Source organism: Pan paniscus, chromosome 8 (genome assembly GCF_029289425.2).
Source record: "Pan paniscus chromosome 8, NHGRI_mPanPan1-v2.0_pri, whole genome shotgun sequence".
NCBI classification, from domain to species: Eukaryota; Metazoa; Chordata; class Mammalia; order Primates; family Hominidae; genus Pan; species Pan paniscus.
The window spans coordinates 104,123,541-104,149,526 of NC_073257.2; the positions used below are offsets into that span (position 1 = coordinate 104,123,541).

Sequence of the window (25,986 nt, forward strand, 5' to 3'; positions counted from 1 at the left end):
ATCCTCTGCAGAGGGCAGAGACAAAGTAGCTCCCAGGAGGATGTTCTTAACATTTAACCTGAGGAAAATGAGGGTAGCAGAGCAGGGCATAGAGGCGAAGGAATCCAGAGTTCACACAGAGGTGAAAATAGGTATATAGTCCACGAGGAAGTCGAGACTTTCCAAACTACTTTTTATTTTCTTTCCCATCCAGACAGTGCTCATGGGTCTGTCTCGTCATGGTGGGAAGATGGCAGGTCTAATAGCTATGGTTCAAGGGTATACCATACTTTGGACAAGATGCTCTGTGATCCTAAGACAACTTAAGTTGTCTCATGAACAACTTCCACGGTAGCAGCAACACAATGAGTCTAATCCACATGCTGGCTCTTGTGATGAGCGTCACTGTGCCACAGACTGGAGGGGCAAACTAGAATACTGCAGCAATATGGAGCATAGCATCCCCATGGATTCCTTTGGATTGTGATGACTACATCTCTGAATCTGAATATAAGCTTCAATTATGGTTCCTTGGATTTGCTCCTGATTCTTTTTCCTTTTTTCTTTTTCTTTTTTTGAGATGGAATCTCGCTCTATCGCTCAGGCTGGAGTGCAGTGACACGATCTCGGCTCACTGCAACCTCCGCCTCCAGGGTTCAAGCGATTCTCCTGCCTCCGCCTCCCAAGTAGCTGGGATTATAGGAGTGCAGTCACCACGCCCAACTCATTTTTATATTTTTAGTAGAGATGGGGTTTTGCCATATTGGCCAGGCTGGTCTTGAACTCCTGACATCAGGTAATCCACCTGCCTTGGCCTCCCAAAGTGCTGGGATTACAGGCGTGAGCCACCGTGCTTGGCCTGCTCCTGATTCTTTACAAAGATGTGAAAGGGTCTTTAGTTCACCAGAGAGGAAACCCATGATGACTCCTCCCGGCCCTGCTTCACCTTAGGGCCCTATTTATATCATTTAATTATAATACATTTCAAAGCCAGCTAAGGCAACATGTGAGTCTGAGATACTGGACAGCCAAATGAGATAGAGTAGAAATGAGGATTCCAGAGGAAAATAACACATTCGTCTCTACAGATTCTAAACTGCGAATCTACAATCCATATTTCTTCTCTTTGGAAATAAGGACAAAACAGATAGGCAAGAGGCATAGGGCACCTTAAGATATCAAAGAGGTCTTGACTTCTGAAAGAAAGGAAGATTAAACTTGATGAGGACTTTCTAGGTTTACCACAATTGTCAAGTTGGTTCAAGGGCAATTCACACACTTCAAGTGGAAGAAATGTGCTCATAAGCTTCTGCTCTGCATCAGATATGTTGGGAAGTTAAGAATATTTTCAAATAGATGGTATGAACAATGAATTAAATCAGACAGAGTGCACTGGTACCAAGTAGACTGTTACTACTGTTACTGAGACAACATCTCAGATCTCAGCTTAATAAAGTATCTTTCTTTCGACCTGAGAAAGACCAATTACTCTATCTGAACTCTGCTTCATCATCTCGAAAGCGCAGTCTACCACTTACAATCTCACAGGGTCATTGTGAGAATTAAACATCCATGAGAGCTCTGGGCACACTGCTGAGGACAGAGTGGTATTCAAATGTTTAGTTTTGTCCAGGGTTCTTGCCCCTCTCCCACCCTGTGAATCTCTGCTTAACATTTAAGTTGGCCTGGTTTTATGCTCTATAAGTATCAATTCATTGCAGTGTTATTTTGGTTTTATGCTAATATCACACAGCCTGCCACTGATATGGCAAAGTTTGACATCAGCTTTGGATGAGGGTTTGCTTTTGGTGCAGAGGGAGGACACAAACACATACTAACATTAGGAAAACCCTTATCCCTAAAGGTAATACAGTTAATCAAGTCAGTATGCCAAATCTGGAGTTTATCCGGGACAACCCATACTGAACTTAGGACATGGTGAAAAAGCTTCTACTGTTGAAAAACTTGATACAGGATGGTTTCTGCCTGCAACCATATCATAAAACAACAATAAAGGATAGGGTTATAATATACTCTTGTTTCCTAAATCACAAATCAGGATATGGTTTCTAATACATGTGAACTATCAAATGTTTATATAAAATGTCTGAAATAAATGATCTTAGAAAAATTCAGGATATATGTTCTCTAGATATATGCCATATATCTCTGAATATTTACTTCACAAATTTTTACCTCCCACAGAAAAACCATCCTCACAACAGTCAGGGCAGGTGGGGAAGGCAGAGAAAGAAATTTCAGGATTCATCCCAGAATATTGGTAGGGGAAAAAAAGAAAGGAAGGAATTATCACAGCAATTGTTAGGAAAGACAGAACCAAAAGATGAACGAGAAAACAGTAGGTTGTGGGGATTCAGATGAGCACTCTCTCAAGATTGATCTGTTTGCAGGGCCTAAGGAAGTCATGAAGTCAAGAACAGTTCATATGCTTCTAATGAGAAAGACTGAAAGTTTTTCCAGCCTGATCAAGGTTGGGAATGAATGGATCCAAAAGCTTGGTCACTGGGGCAGTCCTTCCATCAGATGCCAAAACCAAGAAATTTGGGATCAGAGGAATACTCATGTTAATCAACTGGGGAAGAGTACAGAGACCACATACCTCACTCTCTACTTTTTCCTGGTGATATCATAACCCCCAAGTCTGGCACTTATTTTCTGTCAGAGTGAAGAGATATGCATTCTGGAGAGGTCCTAATGCCACAGAGATATGCAACAGGGCTATTTCTGTATGGAGATTCACATTACGTGAATGAAGCAGAGTGGCAACGTGTTGTACTTCCAGGTGGCAGCAGGAGGAGAATCAAACTGCCCATTACCCTGTACTGACTCTAAAGAATATGCGAGCTTTAGCCACATGGTGGCACGGTGAGTCTACTTACAGGCTTTCCTAACGTGAGGGTAGGGTGAGGTGGGGAGTAGAAAGAAAACAAGATCTGATAAACACCAGGAGACTTCAGGCAAACCATTGTTGGTTTGCTATTGTCACCGATGGGAATGATGAAAGGAAGAGACAGTAATAATGTGTATTATTTGACATAGAAAAACCCACAATCAGGCAATGAGTAAGCTCATCTAAATTTTCCACTGATATTTTCCCATTTTCAGCTTTGCTTTTCTTTTCCTTTCTAGGACTGTGATTTTTTTCCAACCTAATTTTTTTTTTTTTTTTTTTTTTTTTTGAGATAAGGTCTTACTGTCACCCAGGCTGGAGTGCACTGATGCAATCTCAGCTCACTGCAGCCCCGAGCTCCCTGGGCTCAAGTGATTCTCCTGCCTCAGCCCCCCAAGTAGCTGGGACTACAGGCGTGTGCCATCATGCCTGGCTAATTTTTGTATTTATTGTAGAGACAGGGTTTCACCATGTTGCTCAGGCTGGTCCAACCTGAGTTTTTAAAAAGAAGGTTTATCAAAGAACCAGAAACTCAGGACAATACTGCTTAAAATAGGTTGCCTTTTTTCTTTAGAGGTGTTTGTATATTTCTGTTTAAAGGGATAAGGCCTGTATTCAGAATAACTATCAGTGATATTGGTCCTTGTCTTACAATGAGGAAATATCAAAGATTAAAAAAAAAACTCACAAGATCCAAAGGAATAACACTTCAGTGATAACATTTTAGTCACTGTGACATATTAAGGGATACTTTTTGGCCCTGAATAAGGTAAAAATCCACCTGGACATCTAAAATCACACCTGTTGAGTAGGGACACCCATATCTAGTCCAGGATCAGTCTACATAAAATGCTTAAAATAGTTTTAGACTTTCCAAAATTCCATAACTAGAATATCCCTTGGAAATAATAAAAAATGCTCTAAAGCATTTCAAAATCAAATTTGAAAATCATGTTAAAGAATATAATCTGGTCTCCAGTTAATTCTGAGTTCACATTCTATAAACACATTTGTTTTCTTCTGAAATCTTTTGACTCTCTGTAAATGATTACCTCTTTAACATGATAGTGGGATATTCAGTTTTGCATGACACATATTTTCTCAGTGCCAGTAATACAGTAGATGCTCAATAAATGTTTATCATTCAAGTGAACTGTACTGTATTCAACTTCAGCTTGTCTAGCAAAGTCACAATGAATTCCTTTAAAAAACGTCTTCTATTCCAAGGTATACATCAGTTCCCAAAGCTCAGTGTGTTTCAAAGAAACCCAATTCCTAGGATTATAGATAAAAGTTGCAGATGTTAACTTTTTGTCTTGATAACATGGCCCTCTAAACTAGAAGTCTTGGGATGAATGGTAAAATTCTAAGACAATAATATAGATTACTTTGCCACCTAGAAACTAGCTATGCTTAAGGGAAGTGTTGGCATGGGAGGAACCCTATCAATAATTCAAGTGATTTTAGATTACTATCCACATAACTATAAAAACAAAACATTTTAAAACAAAAAATTTTAGCTTAGTTGAAAAAAAAGAGAACTTCGGCTGGGCACGGTGGCTCACACCTGTAATCCCAGCACTTTGGGAGGCCGAGGCGGGCGAATCATGAGGTCAGGAGTTTGAGACCAGCCTGGCCAACATGGTGAAACACTGTCTCTACCAAAAACACAAAACAGCCGGGCATGGTGGCGTGCGCCTGTAGTCCCAAAAACTCGTGAAGCTGAGGCAGGAGAATCTCTTGAACCCGGGAGGTGGAGGTTGCAGTGAGCTGAGATCGGGCCATTGCACTCCAGCCCAGGTGACAGAGCGAGACTCCGTCTCAAAAAAAAAAGGAACTTCAAATTATGAAAGGTATAATATAGTATCTAGTCAGGGAACACAAAATCCCATTTCTTACTAGACAACTAAATATAATTCTTGTTTAATCCTAGAATTTGTGGCATCTTGCAGATACCAAATGTTAAAGAATATAATTTCACGCCCAGGGGTTCACTTCTTGCAGTGTTGGTGTGATCATACAGCAACCTTTTGGAAAAGGTATCTTCACAGGATTTACAGAAGAAAAATGATACATAGGCCCTTACCTATCCTTCCAAATCATTAAAACAGGAAGAATAAAGAGTGAATAATACAAATTGAAGTTTAATGTATAAACTTGTATGTCTGTGACTTAGATAGACATAAGAAGTTACAGCCAATTCTGTTATTTTTATAACTATAGGGCTTTTTCAGAATATTTTTTCAGATTCCTATCTAGGAAAAAAAGGAAAGGGGCTAGAACATAAAAACTAATTTGTGGCTGGGCGTGGTGGCTCACGCCTGTAATCCCAACTACTTTGGGAGGCTGAGGTGGGTGGATCACCTGAGGTCAGGAGTTCGAGACCAACCTGGCCAACATGGCAAAACCCTGTTTCTACTAGAAATACAAAAATTAGCCAGGTGTGGTGGCACACACCTGTAGTCCCAACTACTTGGGGGACTGAGGCTGGAGAATCACTTGAACCCAGGAGGCGGAGGTTGCAGTGAGCCGAGATCGTGCCACTGCACTCCAGCCTGGGCAACAGAGCGAGACTCCATCTCAAACAAACAAACAAAAAAACTAATTTGTGCTTGCAGTTAGTTGCAAAAGGAATAGCTAGAATACTAGCAATGATTGTCCATTTGTAAAATAAGGAAAAGGATTTCTGTCCCTCTCCACTCCTAAATATAACACTAGTTAGAAAAAGTCAGAAATATTTCACAACACCTCCACCATTTTTTTTAAAGCACAGTTTACAAAGGGCTGCATTTGCCCCCATCTCATAATGCTTTTCACGTTTGAATTAGCCCTTCTTAGACTTTATTCTCCGACTGCAGATAAAAGGGGAGCATCTCTGCTGTTTTGCTTTCTATCTTTCATTTGACAGTTTTCCATTTGAATGAAGAAAATAAGACCCAATCAGAACAAATATGTTTAAAAGTCCTTCAAAATGAAATTATGAATGTCTTTATATAGGTCTAAAGTTATCTTTTAGGTGTAGGCTGGAGTTGGGATTTGGATAAATATGTTACAAATGTTGAGGAACTTTCAGAATTAAGTTTTGAAAGTAATACAGCTAAATAACGTTAGGTTACATTTTATAATTCCATTTCACAACATGATTTTAATGATCTCTGCTTTTTGTTTTAATTTTAGGTAGAACTAAGTCTATGTGCATATAAATAACACAAAAGAAATGTACTTTCACAGTGGCAACAGTAACTTTTTTTGTCTTACTTTAAAAAAATAAACTTAATTATTCTAAGTGCTTCAAAAACTTAGATCTTAGAAATAATTTTGTTATACTCCACTGGCATTAATACTGGTTATTAGGAGGCTGATGTACAGCTGATTGGATTTGTCTTTGGATTTAAATATGTATTGAAGCCATCAGTTCAAAAACACTTAAAACTCTCCAGTCAATTATGATTCTGCTCAAATCCAGCAGCACAATTATTTCATCACTGGAAAGGAACTTAAAAAAAAAACCAACAGGGAAGCTTTAAAAAAGATTTCTGTCATACATAACAATGCTGACTGGCATAAGAATGCACATTGCCAAATGTGTTATTATTTTTTATATAAGCGATTAAATAGGAAAACACTAAATAGAATTCATTTTGTCAACATAACTGTTTAATGAAATTCACTTTTGCACCATAACAAAATAGAGCATTTTGGGAGAAAACCTTTAATCCTGAAAAAGCTCAGTGAAAATGATGACAGCCTTCTTTTTGGAGACTATGTATAGCTGATTGGAAACCTGGAAAATATTTAAGACTAAAGGCATTGGGGATTTTGTTGTTGTTGGTTTTGTTGTTGTGGTATTACTATTTCCACTCACCAGCTCGAAGGGGTCGTGGAACTCCCCCAACAAAGATAGTTTTTCTGGGGTCCAAAGGCTGAGAACCATCCATTACAAAGTCACTGTCACTTAGGTTCCATGGTCGAATTTGCACCTGAAAAAAAGTCGTTTACTTGGTCCTTACTTCATTTCCATCAACCCCAAATGAGAATAAGATGACTAAAGACAAACCCACTGATTTGTGCATTTCACAATGAACATGACCCAAACAAAATCCAGTTAATTAGTTAACGTAATCTGCATTAAGTACCTTTCAATAGAACTCTTGGGGAATCTACTTATAGGTACTGTACTCAGCACTCTAGACATATGACATATACCATGAAACCATCAGAAACCACCTCTGCCTGTGGTTTTTTTATTTTAAGGCAGGCTTTTAGAGACAGAGTCTGCATTTTGAATCAGATTCATCTTAACACATGATAGAGACTGTTTACAACGTGTCACAGTACACCACTTTGTTTTAAGAGTTCATCTAAAGTACATCAGGAGTATTTTCTAAAAATTCTCCATGTCTGACTTTTTAATTCTCATCACCCTCCAAAATTCAAACATATCTTTCAGCAATATGATTTAATACAGACGAACATGCAGCAAGTTAGCATAGAATTACCAAAGATAACAATAAAGCACAAAGAGTACTCTCTGGCTGGGCATGGTGGCTCACACCTGTAATTCCAGCACTTTGGGAGGCTGAGGCAGGTGGATCCCTTAAGGTCAGGAGTTCGAGATCAGCCTGGCCAACATGGTGAAACCCTGTCTCTACTGAAAATACAAAAATTAGCTGGGTGTAGTGGCTCACGCCTGTAGTCCCAGCTACTCAGGAGGCTGAGGCATGAGAATCGCTTGAACCCAGCAGGTAGAGGTTGCAGTGAGCCGAGATCACGCCACTGCACTGCAGCCTGGTGACAGAGCAAGACTGTCTCAGGAAAAAAAAAAAAGAGAGAGAATTACCTCTTTTGGATTTATCTGATTTTGACAAATGAGGCTGGTTAAATAAAGGCAAGCTTCAAAGTTTCAGTAAATTTTTTTAAAAGCAGAAAAAGAAATCTTTATGGCATATTTCTATTTGGTCATTTTTCTTAACTGGGACTCTGACTTAGTGCCCATAGTTTGTACTATTTTATCACAAGCAAAAAATAAGGTATTTCTTTAGAATTTTAACCTTAAAACATGAGCCTTTATGTACATGGTTTTATATACAAAACCTTAAAACATATTATCAAAGAATAGCTTAAACAAAACAAAAACACAAAAACATCCTCCCACACCAGAAGGCAAATTTTGCACGGTCTCAAAACCAACCAGTTACGCAGGTAGCCAATATGCTCTGAGAAGCGGGCTGGGTGCAGAAAGGGAACCTGGTATCTGTCCTCAAGGAACATGCCATTCCCCCTCCCCTCCACCAATGAATGACTAAGATAGAAAACAAAAAAGTTGACTTTTCATTTCCTTAGTATTAACGGAATTGTTCATTTCCCCCTTGCTCAGAAATCAATACTTAATGCGAAGAAACATATGTGATAATTTCTTATGTGGCTTGGCTTATACCCAGGAGTACTTCCACTTGAAAGGTAGCACCTGTGGCAATTATACTTTCAAAACATTTTGAATTAACTTTAAAACTGGAATTGCTCAGTTAGAAACAGTCTACACTTTTTTTTTTTTTTTGGAGATGGAGTTTCCCCTTTTTGCCCAGGCTGGAGTGAAGTGGCACAATCTCAGCTCATGCAACCTCCACCCCCCAGGTTCAAGAGAATTCTCTTGCCTTGGCCTCCCAAGTAACTGGGATTACAGGTGCCCGCCATCATGCCCGGTTAATTTTTGTATTTTTAGTAGAGACAAGGTTTCACCATGTTGGCCAGCTGGTCTCAAACTCTTGACCTGAGGGGATCTACCCACTTCAGTCTCCCAAAGTGTTAGGATTATAGGCACGAGCCACCGCGCCTGGCCAGTCTACACATTCTTTAAGATTGCTACAAATTTCACCCTCACCTAACTTTTTGCCTTTATTATTATTATTTGAGACAGAGTGTTGCTTTATTGCCCAGGCTGGAGTACAGTGGCATGATCTCTGCTCACTGCAACCTCCGTCTCCTGGGTTCAAGTGATTCTCGTGCCTCAGCCTCCTGAGTAGTTGGAATTACCGGCACCTGCCACCACACCTGGGTAATTTTTGTATTTTTAGCAGAGACGGGGCTTCGCCATGTTGGCCAGGGTGGTCTCAAACTCTTGACCTCAAGGGATCCGCCCACCTCGGCCTCCCAAAGTGCTGGGATTACGGGAGCGAGCCACTGTGCCCGGCCACTTTTCGCCTTTTATGACACTGTTGCCCTCACCAGTTAGCCAGAAGACACAAAATCACAAAATCTCCATTTCTTCCCCAGACCCTGAAAACTTGGACCTGTTTACAATACTGTTCACATGTAGACATTCGCTCCACCTTTATTGCATGAAAAAAAATGCAGTTCTGGCTGGGCGCTGTGGCTCAAGCCTATAATCCCAGCACTTTGGGAGGCCGAGGCAGGCGGATCACGAGGTCAGGAGATCGAGACCATCCTGGCTAACATGGTGAAACCCCGTTTCTACTAAAAATACGAAAAATTAGCCGGGCGTGGTAGCGGGCGCCTGTGGTCCCAGCTACTCGGGAGGCTGAGGCAGGAGAATGGTGTGAACCTGGGAGGCGGAGCTTGCAGTGTGCCAAGATCACGTCACTGCACTCCAGCCTGGGCGGCAGAGCGAGACTCTCTTTCAAAAAAAAAAAAAATGCAGTTCTTTCCACGTAAATTTTGGTCTGTTTGACTAAATTATCATTCCCTTGACATTTACTACAAAGGCAGATTCACTAATACCATAAAACATTACTTTAAATGCCTTCATGAGGACCTACTGCCTTTTACTAATTTTTTCATTTAATACACAATAATTTCCTGACACTGTGAGAACAAGGATTCTAATGACACACACATACACACACACACATACACACACACACAGAGATGTATCTTTTTCTACACATAATCTCTCTTCTAATCTCATTCCTAATAAAGCAGTTAAGGCAGCTTTGGGACCTGGTAAGGTAATTCCAATCACTTTATGTTAATTGCGTTTGATCATAGATCACTTTATTTTAAAAATGAAAACTATTCTTGTGTAGTATCCAGTGGTCTGCTTTCATGTTCAATTAATTGAGACAGGAAATACAGCCTTTTATCAATAGCTGTAGGTTACCACTGCTCAAAAGAACTCTGCAAAAGATCTCAAACCTTCCTGCTGAGAGCTTTCATTACTGCCTACTGCCTTTTCTGCCCACTCCCCAGCCCCCGATCTCACTTCATCACATTGCACACAACCCATTCCTTTATTCTTGGCATTGCAGATTAGGTAAAAATATAGGAAGAGGGCTCAAGACACAGTGCTGATTAACCCTATTCACGAAACCTACATTTCCCAGCTGCCACCAGAAAACAGTTGCTCAGAGCTGTCACCTCTGCAGAATTAATCAACATAGATGCAGAATTAATCAACATAGAACAATATCAACACACTCTAAATACTAAGCAAAAAATAATATTGTGGTACTATCTGTATGAAAAGTTGCACTCACACTCTGGTTTCTCTCTTAAATCTAAGCCCATTCTCACACAAGGCCTGTTTCTCCAGACCTCAGGTCCTGATATCCATGTTCTATCCTTCTGGACTTACTCTTTGTTTGGATGTATTTTCTGGTCCTGATTTATATATATATATGTATTTTTTTCATTGTGTATATATATATTGCGTATATATATAATATATATACTTCATTGTAATATCATACTTTATAAGCTAATTCAAATATTTTGTGGAAAGAGTATAAATAAAATAACCACTTTTTAATTATCTTTGTTTCTTTAATAATTATTTTTGAGAATAGATGAAATTAGAATTCTGTCCTAATTCAATATAAATTTCCTCTCTCTATACAAAACTGGTCCTCCCTATCTGTGGGTTCTGAGTCTGCAAGGCAGTGTCAGCCAATCTCAAATAGAAAACTTTTTTTTTTTTGAGATGGAGTCTTGCTCTGTCGCCCAGGCTGGAGTGCAGTGGCACAATCTCAGTCCACTGAAACCTCCACCTCCCAGGTTCAAGCAATTTCCCTGCCTCAGCCTCCTGAGTAGCTAGAGTGTGCCACCACACCTGGCTGATTTTTTTTTTTTTTTTTTAGTAGAGATGGGGTTTCACCATGTTGGCCAGGCTGGTCTCAAACTTGACCTCAGGTGATCTACCTGCCTCGGCCTCCCAAAGTGCTGGGATTACAGGCGTGAGCCACCATGCCCAGCCTAGAATATATTTTAAAACAAAAATAACAGTAACAATAATACAAATTTTAAAACTACAGTAGAACGACTATTTATATAGCATTTACATTGTATTAGGTATTATAAGTAATCTAGAGACAATTCAAAGTATATGGGAGGATGCACATAGGTTACGTCATTTTATGTAAGGGACTTGAGCATCCATGGATTTTGGTATCTGAGGGGGGTCCTAGAACTAATCCCTTATGCAAACCTAGGAAAAACTGTATAGGGCTAACTCTGTGACTGTGTGTGAGAAAGAAGGTGTGTGAGTGAAACAATTCTTCCAGTATGTTGTCAAGTAGGCACTATAGGGGCAGTAAAAGCCTCAGCATCCTGAGGACAAGTATAAGGATGCCACCCAGAAATAGTGAAGATTCCCTGAAATTATCCTGACATGATTCCAGCACTTCTTCCTGGAGCAGCCTGACCACATTTTCTGGTAAAAGTGACTCTAAAAAGAGGTTGCTGGCCAGGTGCAGTCGCTCATTTCTGTAATCCCAGCACTTTGGGAGGCCAAGGTGGGCAGATCATTTGAGGTCAGGAGTTCGACACCAGCTTGGCCAACATGGTAAAACCCTGTCTCTACTAAAAATACAAAAGTTAGCTGGGCGTGGTGGCAGGCACCGGTAATCCCAGCTACTCAGGAAGCTGAGGCAGGAGAATAATCACTTGAACCTGGGAGGCAGAGGTTGCAGTGAGCCAAGATCGTGCCACTGTACTCCAGCCTGGGTGACAGAGTGAGACCCTGTCTCAAAATAAAATAAAAATTTAAAAAGGGGCTGCAGTATCCTTTGGGAAGCACCAGCTTTTGGGCCATGCCATGTCCTTATGGTAGGGGTCACACAAACTCAAATGACCATAGGGTCAGACAGGTAGTGCAAATGTCAAGCCACATTTGGGTTAGCAGGCAGGCAGTAACACACTGGAGTAAACTACTTCTCAGCTCCAGCAAGTAGTTACCACTTGCCTAAGTATTGTCAGACTTTTTCCATTTTTCAAGAGTGGCTAGAAATTCAGATTTTTAAGTGAAACTTCAAGATTCTAAAATAGGAACTAATTCAAATGTTAAAAGTCACTATACAGGCTAAATAAAATTATCTGCAGACCAGATCTATGCCATGGGCCCCACCCAGTCCATGATCTTTGGCTTGAAGAGTTTAGTTACCACACAGCTTACAATGATGGAATGTTTTGTTCCATTAGCACATATGAGAGAAAATACAAAAACCATTTTTCTTTAGTTTCTCTCTAAAGCACGTATTCCTATGGAAGCTCTCCTGAGGACTACTTTTGGCTGAATTACATATCTTCTAAATTCTTATCTTCTGTTTCATATAACTGCTTATCTCCAAAGGCAAAATCTTTTTAGGAATAAAGACAAAAACCAAACACAGTGCTGAGTGGTATAAATATAATAATTTATACCATATAGTGACTTTAACATCAGCCTTCAAGAAATCTAAAAGAACTTAACATTAATAATATCAACAGTTAGTAGTGAAATCACTAATATTCCTTTTCAAGGTTTCCCAAAGTGTGTTCTGTGGAACATGGGTCCCTAGGGTTGGTCTGCCAGATAAGCAGTGTTGGGGAAAAACTATAGATTATCTTCTCCTTCTTGGAGTTTCATGGCACCCATTAGCGTACTTAATTAAAGGCTCTAAGAAATTCTATAGAAATCTGTTCAGCCAGGCACAGTGGCTCACACCTGTAATCCCAGCACTTTGGGAGGCCAAGGTGGGTGGATCACCTGAGGTCAGGAGTTTGAGACCAGCCTGACCAATATGGTGAAACCCCGTATCTACTAAAAATACAGAATCAGTCAGACATGGTGGTGCATGCCTGTAATCCCAGCTACTTGGGAGGCTGAGGCAGGAGAATCGCTTGAACCCAGGAAGTGGATGCTACGGTGAGCCAAGATCGCGCCATTGCACTCCATCCTGGGCAACAAGAGTGACACTCTGCCTAAAAAAAAAAAAAAAAAAAAAAAAAAAAAATCTGTTCAATGTTGTTTAACTCACAGCATTTCTAAAATTATTTCCATAGACCCCATTTTTTGCATGACACCTATTAATACCTACACTTCCAATAATTCTGCCCTACTATACCTTACTCTTTTTTTGAGACGGAGTTTCGCTCTTGTTGCCCAGGCTGGAGTGCAAAGGCACGATCTTGGCTCACCACAACCTCTGCCTCCCAGGTTCAAGAGATTCTCCTGCCTCAGCCTCCCAAGTAGCTGGGATTACAAGGCATGCACCACCACGCCTGGCTAATTTTGTATTTTCAGTAGAGACGGGGTTTCTCCATGTTGGTCGGGATGGTCTCGAAATCAGGTGATTCAACCGCCTCAGTGTGAAGTTTTCAGAAACTTCACTCCGTCCCAGGCCTTTTCCTCACTTATTTCTTGCTATTGCTCTGAAAAGTTCGCTTCTATAGAGTTTAACTTTAAATGATTAAGAGTATACTAAACTGAAACATTAGATAGCTGTTCAAAGAACTGAAAGTTTTCTGGCTAAACTGTATAAAAGATATGTTACCAAACCAGTTTAACTATTTTTCTTTTTTTCTTTTTTTTTTTTTTTTTGAGATGGAGTCTGGCTCTGTCAAGCAGGCTGGAGTGCAGTGGTGCAATCTCAGCTCACTGCAACCTCCATCTCCCGGGTTCAAGTGATTCTCCTGCCTTGGTCTCCCGAGTAGCTGGGATTACAGGCGCCTGCCCCAATGCCCAGTTAATTTTTGTATTTTTAGTAGAGACAGGGTTTCACCATGTTGGCCAGGCTGGTCTCAGACTCCTAACCTCAAGTGATCTGCCCGCCTCAGCCTCCCAAAGTGCTGGGATTACAGGCGTGAGCCACGATGCCTAGCCCAGTTTGAAATTTTTATCAATAAAGAGTAAAATAATTATAGCTCCATATAAAAACTAAAGTTTCATCCTACTTAAAACTAAAGGTCATTAATAGGGATACGATTAGGTCAAGGGCTAGGAAAAACAAGACATGCAATATGGGTCTTTTCGTCTTTTTTTTTTTTTTTTGAGACAGGGTCTCAGTCTGTCACCCAGGCTAGAGTACAGTAGTACATGGAGTACAGGCATGCGCCACCATGCCCAGTTAATTTTTGTATTTTTTGTAGAGACAGGGTTTTGCCATGTTGCCCAGGCTGATCTTGAACTTAGGGGCCCAAGCAATCTGCCCACCTCGGCCTCCCAAAGTGCTAGGATTATAGGCATGAGCCACCGTGCCTGACCTCTACTATGCATTATTTCTTTAAACAGAATGCTATATGATAACATCATTTCCTAAAATGAAAATTTCATTGACAATTGACCAGAACCTCTTAGTTAAAATTAAATATAAAATGCATTTTTGGCCAGGCGTGGTGGCTCATGCCTGTAATCTCAGCACTTTGGGAGGCCGAGGCAGGTGGATCACCTGAGGTCAGGAGTTCCAGACCAGTCTGGCCAACATGGTGAAACCCCATTTCTACTAAAAAAAAAAAAAATACAAAAAATTAGCTGGATGTGGTGGCAGGTGCCTAAAATCTCAGCTTCTCGGGAGGCTGAGGCAGGAGAATTGCCTGAATCTGGGAGGCAGAGGTTGCAGGGAACTGAGATCACGCCATTGCACTCCAGCCTGGGCAGTGAAACTCCGTCTCAAAAAAAAAAGAAGCATTTCTGGCCAGGCATGGTGGCTCATGCCTATATAATCTCAGCATTTTGGAAGGCCAAGGCTGAAGGACTACTTGAGGCCAGGAGTTCGAGACCAGCCCGGGCAGCATAGTGAGACCCTGTCTCTATGAAAACCTTTTCAAAATTAGCTAGATGTGGTGGCTAAGGTGGGAAGATAGTTTAGGCCCAGGAGTTTGAGGTTGCAGCGAGCTATGATTAAGCCACTGCACTCCAGCCTGGGCGACAGAACCAGCCCTTGTCTCAGGAAAACATTTTTGTTGTATCTAATTTAATTACAGGATAAGAGAAAACACAATTTTTTGTTTTTGTTTTCCCCCCTTGCCACAGGGAGAAAACATATTTGTTTCCCCCCAGCAGCAAGGAGAAAACATAGGTTTTTTTTGTTTTGTTTTGTTTTTTGAGACAGAGTTTCACTCTTGTTGCCCAGGCTGGAGTGCAATGGCACGATCTCTGCTCACTGCAACCTCTGCCTCCCAGGTTCAAGTGATTCTCGTGCCTCAGTCTCTCAAGTAGCTGAGATTACCGGCATGCGCCACCACGCCCCACTAATTTTTTTGTATTTTTAGTAGAGACTGGGTTTCTCCATGTTGGTCAGGCTGGTATCGAACTCCTGACCTCAGGTGATCCGCCCACCTCAGCCTCACAAAGTGCTGGGATTACAGGCATGAGCCACCACGCCCAGCCAATAAGAATGGTTTTTGTTTTTTTGTTTTGTTTTGAGACAGAGTCTCGCTCTGTAGCCCAGGCTAGAGTGCAGTGGCACGATCTCGGCTCACTGCAAGCTTCGCCTTCCGGGTTCACACCATTCTCCTGCCTCAGCCTCCCAAGTAGCTGGGACTACAGGTGCCCGCCACCACGCCCAGCCAATTTTTTTATATTTTTAGTAGAGAAGGGGTTTCTCCCTGTTAGCCAGGATGGTCTCGATCTCCTAACCTCGTGATCCACCCACCTTGGCTTCCCAAAGTGCTGGGATTACAGGCGTGAGCCACCGTGCCCGGCCAAGAACAGTTTTTAACACAAACCTCAAGACTTCAAATTTCTCAACATAACCACATATCCCTACAGCTAGAGTTCTCTCAGTTACAATTTAGTATTTAGATATTCATCTACCTATACATATCGTCAAGCTCATTTTTAACATCTCACTCTGTATGGTCCCTTCTTTAGGTTACAACACCCATCACATGAACATCCTACTGCATAGGATTTCATTTTCATCTGTTCATCTCAAGGCAGTTCCAAATGGCAAACCATTCAGTGTCAACAGTGCAATCAGGTGGCCAGCTCGGGAAACCACCTGACCAAAGACCCCCCTCAAAGCCGTATGTTCTTTTTCCCAAAAAGGACCTGGTTCAGAGCTCAGCTACTTCCCCCATACTCTGATTTCTTTTTTCCTTTTCCTCTTTTCAGTACCCTTCAAACTCAAGCTCTTTAGGAAAAAAGTCTCCATTTTTCTCTCCCCAATCCTACAATCCTTTTAGTCTACATAAATTGGAAAAACAATACTGCAGAACCATCAGGACTGCTCTCCCCAACAAGAAGCAGCACCCCAGCTCATCTTAATAGCCAGGATGAGTCAGCTAAACCTAGGTCTGCTGACATACAGCTGCAACAGCTCAGTTGTAGTGGTGATGAACTCAGACCCACCCCAGCTGTCAGCAATTCTATTTTAAGCATCACAGACTTCACAAAATGACTGGATTGCCCCAGCAATATCAGAAATAAACTAGTTTGTGGCCGGGTGTGATGGCTCACACCTGTAATCCCAGCACTTTGGGAGGCCAAGGCAGGCAGATCACTTGAGGTCAGGAGTTCGAGACCAGCCTGGCCAACTTGGTGAAACCCCCCCCATCTCTACTAAAAATACAAAAATTAGCTGGGCGTGGTGGTATGTGCCTGAAATCCCAGCTACTTAGGATGCTGAGGCAGGAGAATCGCTTGAACCTGGAAGGCAGAGGTTGCAGTGAGCCGAGATTATGCCACTGCACTCCAGCCTGGGTGACAGAGCGAGACTCTGTCTCAATAAATAAACAAACTAGTTTGTGGTTTGTGAGGCATCTTTATCTCTTCCATGGCATAAGGAGTTGGTTTATTATTAATCACCAAAACTAAGAGCCACAACAATAATTGTGGTTTAGACTCTTTACAGCACACTGATATTGGCATCTCATTTCAACATAATTTTGACCACATAGCTCCCTAACAAATAGGTCAGCCAATTTCAGGAGTTTAGATGCTATCTATTATTCTCAAGTGCTGAAGAGGAAGAGATGCCTTCCCTGCATCTTCTGGGGGTAGTGGAGAGAAAGGAACAGCTCATCAGAGTCTTTAGCCTTAGTAAGACTATATCCTGGGTAGCTCTGGGGGCTTCAGTCAGACCTCCGTCAGGCCTCGAGGCAAAAAGCTGTAACTCTCACATTCAGACTATTCTTCCCATTCCCTAGATACAAGTAGTCTCCAAGTAGAAATAGAAAATCTTCATCAAAATAGCCAGGATTCTTCCTAGACAGGGAGCCAAAAGTAACCCTAGGAAATTCTTTCACATCCTCCTTGGATGCTCCAAGTCCACCCTCAGGTTTAGGAAACAGTCCAGGTACAAAAAGGAAACTCCTGCCCCCATCACCAGGCTGCAGAGCCTATTATCTGATGCAAGGAAGCTACAGGCTTTACAACTCCTTTGGGACCTTCAGTTACTGATGAACAATTCGAACAATTCGGTATACTGTTTCATAAGGGCACTCAGTGCAGAAATACAGCATGCATAAACTGCCCCATGAAAATGGTTATGTATATCTTTGCACTATATTTGATTTAATAAAGCGATTATCAATTAAATATTATGCTCAGAAGACTCAAGTCAACACCTCTCTAAAGGCTTTTCTGACTGCCTCAGAAACATCTGCGTACTCTGCCCTTTGAGCGCTCTCCCTGTCACAACTACTCCCTCTAATACTTCTATCCAGCTATTTTAACTTTCAGGTTTTCAGAGCATCTGTGGCTCCTTAGGTCATTTACTGGTCATATGTCTATTTCCCTCTATTGGACTCTAAGATCCTCTAAGGCTGAAACCATATATTTGTGTGGATCCCAACTGCCCAGCACAGTGCCTAACCATTAGTGAGTGCTCTGTGCATGTCTGGTGTGTAAACAAATGTTTTCCTGAGGTGCTGACACTGGTGTCACAAAACATGTCCAGCAGCTGCTCTTCTACAGCTCCCAGATGACTCTCCTCACTCCACTGAAAGTTACCTTCCAGGGGTAGGAAAATAGGGTATATTTTGGTCACCAGTGGATGCCCGAGGTCTTGGGCTTAATGAATGCAAATTTCTGATGCCACTAGGTGAGACCCACTCAATGATCAGAATTATCTAGTGTTCATCATGACTGTTGATGCTGCTTCGTCACTCAGAAAGCATAAACATAATAGCTGATTCCCTTTTGAAAGAAAAAGCACTTTTGAGCACTTATATTGCACTACTGTGCTAGGCATTTTACAGTCACACTTAAACAGCACCACACCATATGCTCTAAAAATTATCCCTACTTTAGAGCTAAGGAAGCTAAGGATCAGAAGAGTGAAGTCATCTTGGAACTGAACTCCAGGTTTATAAAACAGTCTACATGTACTCTTTCTACTACAATCATGTTGTGTGCCTACAAGGCTCCCTGTCCTCCAGGCTACTGGCCACCAGTCACAGCTTCCAGATAGGCTCCTGGACAAGTCAACATGAATTTTTACTAGTGAGTGATTAACCACTCTTTTTTCTCCACTCTTTATGCCTGTTTGCAATGCATCAAGAAATGACCAATGGACATTTGTTGGACCTACTAACAAAACTAGCAGTTAGCAAAGCTTGAGAAAAATGAGTTAGCAGTGAAACTAGCACTGTATCCAGCTATTTTAACTTTCAGGTTCACAGTCCCAGGCAATCTTGTACTCCAGCCAGACAACTTTGTCCAATGTCTACATAAATGTGAACTTTCAGCTCCATGGTACTAGGACAAGGATGTTGTTACTGGCATGCTGATTACTAAAACTCTTGAGAGGAATGTACACATAAAAGTTCAGGTTACCTAAGTTTTTCCTGGGAAGATGCCTATTCTTTGAATGAGCTTCATGGAATACTAATTCCACAGGAATCTGCACGAGTATCATCCCCAAAGCAGGTATGTAAAATGCTGGATTAAACAATTTTACACAAATGTATATATTGTAAGACTTCTCAGAACCTTAATATATCAATGTTTCTCAAATGATTTTGGCTAAGGAAACTTTAATTAAAAGACAAAATGGATATACAATGCACAAAGTAAGTGCTCAAAAAATGACACCTATTACCATTATGAGGAAACCTTTTGTCGACGATCCTCTCAAGAGATTAGTCTTTGATGGGACAAGTATTCTTCAGAACACACTCTGGAAAACACTGAACATTATCCCTTAAGGGGTGGCATTGGCTATTTTGTCCACTAGCTACCATTTAGTAAAATGGAAATGCAACTTTTTTTTTTTTTTTTTTTTTTTTGAGATGGAGTCTTATTCTGTCACCCAGGCTGGAGTGCAGTGGCACGATCTCGGCTCACTGCAAGCCCCACCTCCCAGGTTCACACCATTCTCCTGCCTCAGCCTCCTGAGTAGCTGGGACTACAGGCACCTGCCACCACGCCCAGCTAATTTTTTTGTATTTCTAGTAGAGACGGGGTTTCACCGTGTTAGCCAGGACGGTCTCGATCTCCTGACCTCATAATCCGCCCGCCTTGGCTCCCAAAATGCTGGGATTATAGTCGTGAGGCACCACGCCCGGCTGGAAATGCAACATTTTTTAGACCTCCCTGAAAAAAAAATACAGCTTCCAAAGATTCAAGCACTAAGAAATTCTGGACCAATTTGCAGATTCAGAGACCCAGGGCAAAAAAAAATCAAATGTATAATGAATAGGAGATATGTCTCTCACTTTGGAAAAGAAATTCCTTCTTTGAAGAAATTCCTATGATGGAAGGTGTCCGAACCATGATTTCTTTCTTTTCTTTTCTTTTTTTAGAGAGACAGGGGTCTCGCTGTTGCCTATGCTGGAGTGCACTGGTGTGATCACAGCTCACTGCAGCCTCGAACTCCTGACCTCAAGCAATCCTCCTGCCTCAGCCTCCCAAAATGCTGAGATTACAGGCAAGAGCCACCGTGCCCAGCCCCAAACCACAATTTAGACCAAGAATTCAAGAAACAAATAAATAAATCAAGATGAGAAATGCTAAAGATTTCCGAGGTGGGATATGACACACATGCTGATATGGCTTAGCCATGAATTCTAAGATGTGGGCATATAAAACCAGATTCGAATGGGCCAAGATAAAATTATAGTTATGTGTTAAGAGGTACTAAGCAAAGAATGAAATACCTGTAGTAAACACATCACAAATGAAGGACTGAGACAATCAAGGTGTTCTATAACTTAGTCTCTATCTATTTTGCCCAATTTAATTTCTCTCTATTCCCTTTCACATATTTGTGCTCCATCTAACCAACCTAAATATTCTCCATTCATGTCACACCATTTCCCATTTTTGTGTTCATGTTTTTGCCTTTCTCTGAAATTTTTATTCCCTATACTTCCACCCTTCTCTTGGCCAACTCCACATTCTCCTCATCCTTCAAGCCTAATTCAAATGACACTTCATCCAGGAAGTTTTCTTTCATCATTCTAGGTATAGATGAACTCTCCAAAGTACATAATCTGTGTCTTATTCTTTTGTTTTATCTTTGTTACTTTGGCAAATATTTGGGAACCTTTTATGTGCTAGGTTCTATAGATACTGTGTATTTATATACTTGTTTTGTGGGTTTTTTTTTTTTTTTCTGAGACTGAGTCCTGCTCTGTCTCCCAGGCTGGAGTGCAGCAGCCCAATCTCAGCTCACTGCAACCTCTGCCTCCCGGGTTCAAGCAATTCTCCTGCCACAGCCCACCAGTAGCTGGGATTACAGGCGTCCGCCACCATGCCTGGCTAATTTTTGTATTTTTATTTTATTTATTTATGAGATGGAGTCTCACTCTGCCACCCAGGCTAGAGTGCGATGGCGCAATGTCGGCTCACTGCAACCTCTGCCTCCTGGGTTCAAGCGATTCTTGTGCCTCAACATCCCGAATAGCTGGAATTAGAGGCGCCTACCACCATGTCCGGCTAATTTTTGTATTTTTAATAGAGACAGGATTTTACCATGTTGGCCAGGCTGGTCTCGAACTCCTGACCTCAAGTGATCCACCCAGCTCAGCCTCCCAAAGTGCTGGGATTACAGGCATGAGCCACTGCACCCAGCCTATACTTATTTTATCTATGCATTATACTATTAACCTTTTTTTTTTTTTTTGGCTATTCCCTCATTACCATTTAATTAACTTTTGGACACAAGATTTTATATCAACTCACAGTACGTTCTGGTTCACAGTAACCAGTACTGTGCCTTGACCACGGCAGGTACTCAAACATGGTCTGAAGGAAGGCACACCATTTTAAAAAGATGGCTCTAGATAGGGATGGAGATAGCTACGATAATAGGTAACATTCACGATACATGATGTGGTGATCAGGGAAGGATTCATGAAAGAGATGGCATTTGTAAGGAGTCTTTAAGGGTAGGAATTAGAAATTGAGATGGGAGGCCAGGTGCGGTGGCTCACGCTTGTAATCCTAGCACTTTGGGAGTCCAAGGCGGGTGTATCACCTGAGGTGAGGAGTTCGAGACCAGCCTGGCCAACATGGTGAAACCCCGTCTCTACTAAAAATACAAAAATTAGCCAGGTGTGGTGACACATGCCTGTAATCCCAGCTACCTGGGAGACTAAGGCAGGTGAATCACTTGAACTCAGAAGGCAGAGGTTGCAGTGTGCTGAGATCACACCACTGCACTCCAGCCTAGGCAAAAGAGCAAGACTCTGTCTCAAAAAAAAAAAGAAAGAAAGAAAGAAAGAAAAAAGAAAAAAAGAAAAAGGAAGGAAGGAAGAAAGGAATCAAGATGAGAGCATAGATATTTCTGTTTGGTTAAAATATGGGGTTCAGAAGGAAAGCAGAAAAAGGCAAAGTTGAAAAAAAATTGAAGCCAGACTGGGAAGGTTTTAAATAGCTGGGAAAAGGATCTGGACTGCTTTTGTAACCAAAGAGGAGTGAATGAAAAGTGCTACAGATCCCACTCATATACAAACAGGGGGAGGAGGAAACACCAGAATGACAGACACATGGGACAGAATTAAAAACTAAAGAATTAAATTGGCCTTTATTTCCAGATTCCTTATTCTTACCATTCTTTTCGATTTTCATTTTTCAAGTTTTAAGTGGATGACCACATTACCTGAGCAATAACGTAAAGAATGGATCCCCACATAAGCATACTTTAGTTTGGTAATATGGTTTTTAAATTTATAGCAAAATCACTCTGTTGTATTTCAGGATATAGAGAAATTGTAGTCATGCTATAAATAAATCATAAGGAGCAGGAAGCAGGAAACTCCTCTGATAATCCTTTCAAGGTGTTTGCTATCCCACATCTCTGGCCAACATGTTCTAGAACCTTAAATAGCTCCTTCTCCACCTTCTTTTCAAGATTACTCTTTTTCAGCCCCTATCTCTGCTAGACCTTCTAGGTCCCTTGCTCTATTAGCTTGCTGTCTTGAACCTTCAGGTTCAATCTATTAATACAGTCAAAAAATAGAGTCACTTTGATGAGAGGGACCACTGTGCACAATGTCTGCCTGCTTCACTGGAACCCTTGCACATGGACACAGCTGTCTTCTGATATGCCTGGGATACCTGAGCTATGAAACTCCTCTTACTGGAGAAGGAAAAAAAAAATCATAGATCTAGAAGCTCCTCAATACCTCCTCTTGCTCTTGCCAATTTGTCTTCCCATTCTTTGGAACTGAGGAAGTCAACTAATTAGGCCATAAATACAGTTCCTTCTGCAATCTTTCAGGACCAGACCTATACACAGAATAGTCTGAGTTGAGTAATTTAATAAGAAGTAGTCACTGATGAAAAATATCTCCCTAATACAACCTGAAATCCACAAATTTGGAATTCATTTGAGTTAAAAAAAGCAAGTATGATCCTGGACAAGATGGGTAAAAGGAGACCTCACTATCAGGTTCTGCATTAGAAAAACAATCTGATTAATCTGTTCCAAAGGGAACAGGAGTTTGAGGGGAAACGATGAGAAAGAAAGATAAAGGGTAGAAAATCTGCAAGGTCATTTTAGAACATGGTGTATTTCCAAGAAGAAATCCAGGGAGGGTCAGAAAAAATGAAACAACAGAACAAGGGCACTGGGATCCTGAAAGGTAGAAAATAAAGGCTAGCCAAGCCAAAAGCTGGGAGCAAGGAAGCACCATGGCTCAAAAAAAGTTTGGTGAGTGAGCACCAAAGGTTGACTTTGCCTTGAGCTACTGCCAAGGTCCTCATTTACTTCCAAAGGTTCAACACAGTTCTTACTTTTTTTCCCCTCATGGGAGCATGCACAATGAGGTGGAATGTACCAGAACCTAGGTAGGGACATATGCATAAATGAGGCAGGGGGTGGTGGTGGGGTGGTAGATGTGGAGCTAAAACCAAGTAAGAGAAGTTTTCAAAAATAGAGCCAAAAGAGTAGAACCCAAAATAGGATCCAGTTCATTAAAATTGCAGGTGTTTGGGGACTTTTAAGTTTCCTATCCTAAGTTTTACTAAAACTGTTTATGCTGGAAATTCTGAGTATGCCTGGGTCAAAGAAATGTGTGATTGGCAGTCGCCATTCAGAATTCACCAAGCTACAATAAAACTGCTGCACTTGAGCTCAGAAAATGAAAACTGTAATAAGGCAGAATTTGCCAAAACACAAACAGTGAAAGCTAGTTTCCCCATAAACATTTCCAAAACAGATTAATTCTACTAATTATTTTCAAAAGTCCTTCAATCCAAGGATAATACATGTGTTTCTACTGAAAACACTCAAGAGTAATGGCATTGTCACCACAACACCTCCATCTGACCCCTACTGCTGCTCACTCCCTGCTCAAGAGACATCCTGTCCAGCTGAAGGCTTGTCCCACAAGGCATATTATTCTCCTTCCCTACAGAGCCAGTGACATGATTCTTCCAAAGTATATAAACTCTGTGTGTTCATCTCTAGCTTCTTAACCTGCATGGACATAACTATTTCAACATGTACTACTATCCCTCTACCTTTTTATGTAGAAAAATTTATTTCTAACCCTCTCCTACAGTGTGTGACCTTAAACCTTCCTAGCTCACTCCAGCTTCTCTCCAACTGGCATGCCAGTAGCAGAGGCTCTCTGGAGGTTGCGAATTTACCTCTCAGATATCTGATCCTACCAAATTGGGTACAGATTTTTTTTTTTTGAGACAGTCTCGCTCTGTCGCCCAGGTTGGAATGCAATGATGCGATCTTGGCTCACTGCAACCTCCGCCTCCCGGGTTCAAGCGATTCTACTGCCTCAGCCTCCCAAGTAGCTGGGATTACAGGCACGTGCCACCACCCCCAGCTATTTTTTTGTATTTTTAGTAGAGAAGGGGTTTCACCGTGTTAGCCAGGATGGTCTTGATCTCCTGACCTCGTGATCCGCCCGCCTTGGCCTCCCAAAGTGCTGGGATTACAGGCGTAAGCTACTGTACCTGGCCAGGTACAGATTTTTTGTGTGTGTGGAGGGGGACTTGTTTCTTCTTTGGGTACAGACTTTCCAAACTCATACTACTCCAAAATTTGACAACAGCCTCCAAATTTGAAAATTACAGTGGCACTTTTATACTGGCTAAAATCCTTGCCTCTTTTTCCACATCATTTGCTTACTCTCCAATGAATACTCTCAATATCCCCATTCTTTAGTAGTTCTCTCTTCTGCTTTAAGTGCTGCACTCTCCCCTTTATAGGTGGCCAAGTCTCAACATCATTTTTTAGCAAACAGTTGTAAACCCTGTTAAAGATGTCATCATCCTTCTCAACAGATATTGCCACATAGCTGAGTTCTAATCTTGCTCTATTGAATCCTATGTAGGACTGACAACATTAGCCAGTTAAATTTGTACAAGTATCTGACCTCTACCAAATGCTTTCACATTCATTTTCCTCTTATCTGAGCCTCTCAACAACCCAGGGAAGAATGATTATTCTTCCCATCTTCCAGGTGAGGAAACCACAGTTCAGCAAGGATTAGATGATTTATTCAAAGCCAAGCAGATATTTAAATACAAGAGTCAACACTCCAACTTCTATATTCAATCCAACTATTTCCCCATGCACATTTCTGAAAATAAACCTAGCTGCTAAGTAGGCCCTACATTTCCAGTGCTAGTCATACAAAGGCCGCTGCAGGCCCTGTGGTATATACAGCTCTGGTCTCTTGCCCACTCTGTGTCGTATTTTTACTCTATTTGCCACATCTAGCACCAAGCCTTGACACACAAACTCACCTCACCCTACCCCTGCCAACTTCCCACAGATCCCTACTTCTGTCACATAAACGAAGTTCTTTTATTCTGCTCTGAACATGATCTTGCCCCTTCTCCACTGATAGCTCTTCTGCCAGAGGAAGGACACAATCTTCCTCCCTTATCCAGTGACTTACTCATTCATACTCTGGCTCAGAAGCCACAAACTCTTAACCACAAACTCTGTATTACGGTTTTAGCTCCACGTTCTCTGCCCTTCTCCTCTCCTGCTCTGTTGAAACTATCCATTTTAGAGTGTAAGCTCCTGACCCAGAAGGCTCTATTTAACTAGCTGTGGGTACCACCCAGCACAATGCCTTGCATTCAGAGGCACATAAACATCAACAATTATGACCTTTTTCAAAAATAAATAACTCCATTCTTGATCTGAAATAATGACGGAAACCAGCTGCCAAAACCGCTAAGAGCATTATTTACCTCGATTCAGAATTTCTGAATAGGAATTAGCTTAAAAGAGCTGTAAGTGAAAGACAAGGACATATTTGTTTACACACAGTCCCAAAGGTATAAAATGAAATACTGAGTAATTTGTTGTTAGTTTCCCATCACCAACGAAAGTCCAACTCTACTGCATAGCAAGGCCAAGCTGGGTAAGAGGATCCTAGTTACCAGCATTTCCATTATCAGAAAGAGGAGGTCAGCTATTCCAATAGCATATGTGCTCTGGAAAAGCAACAGCTGGCCATGT

At 41.4% G+C, this 25,986-nt stretch overlaps 1 protein-coding gene across 14 annotated transcripts in view; it reads right to left on the reverse strand.

Annotated features, from left to right (window-relative positions):
• CPEB3 (cytoplasmic polyadenylation element binding protein 3) overlaps positions 1–25,986 on the reverse strand; it is a 244,676-nt gene that overhangs the window by 38,517 nt on the left and 180,173 nt on the right. For all 14 annotated transcript variants that reach the window (XM_034931096.3, XM_008950688.3, XM_034931100.2 and 11 more), the window contains one exon: positions 6,756–6,870. In XM_034931096.3, coding sequence (XP_034786987.1) covers positions 6,756–6,870 — 115 coding nt within the window. The remainder of the gene's footprint in view (positions 1–6,755; positions 6,871–25,986) is intronic.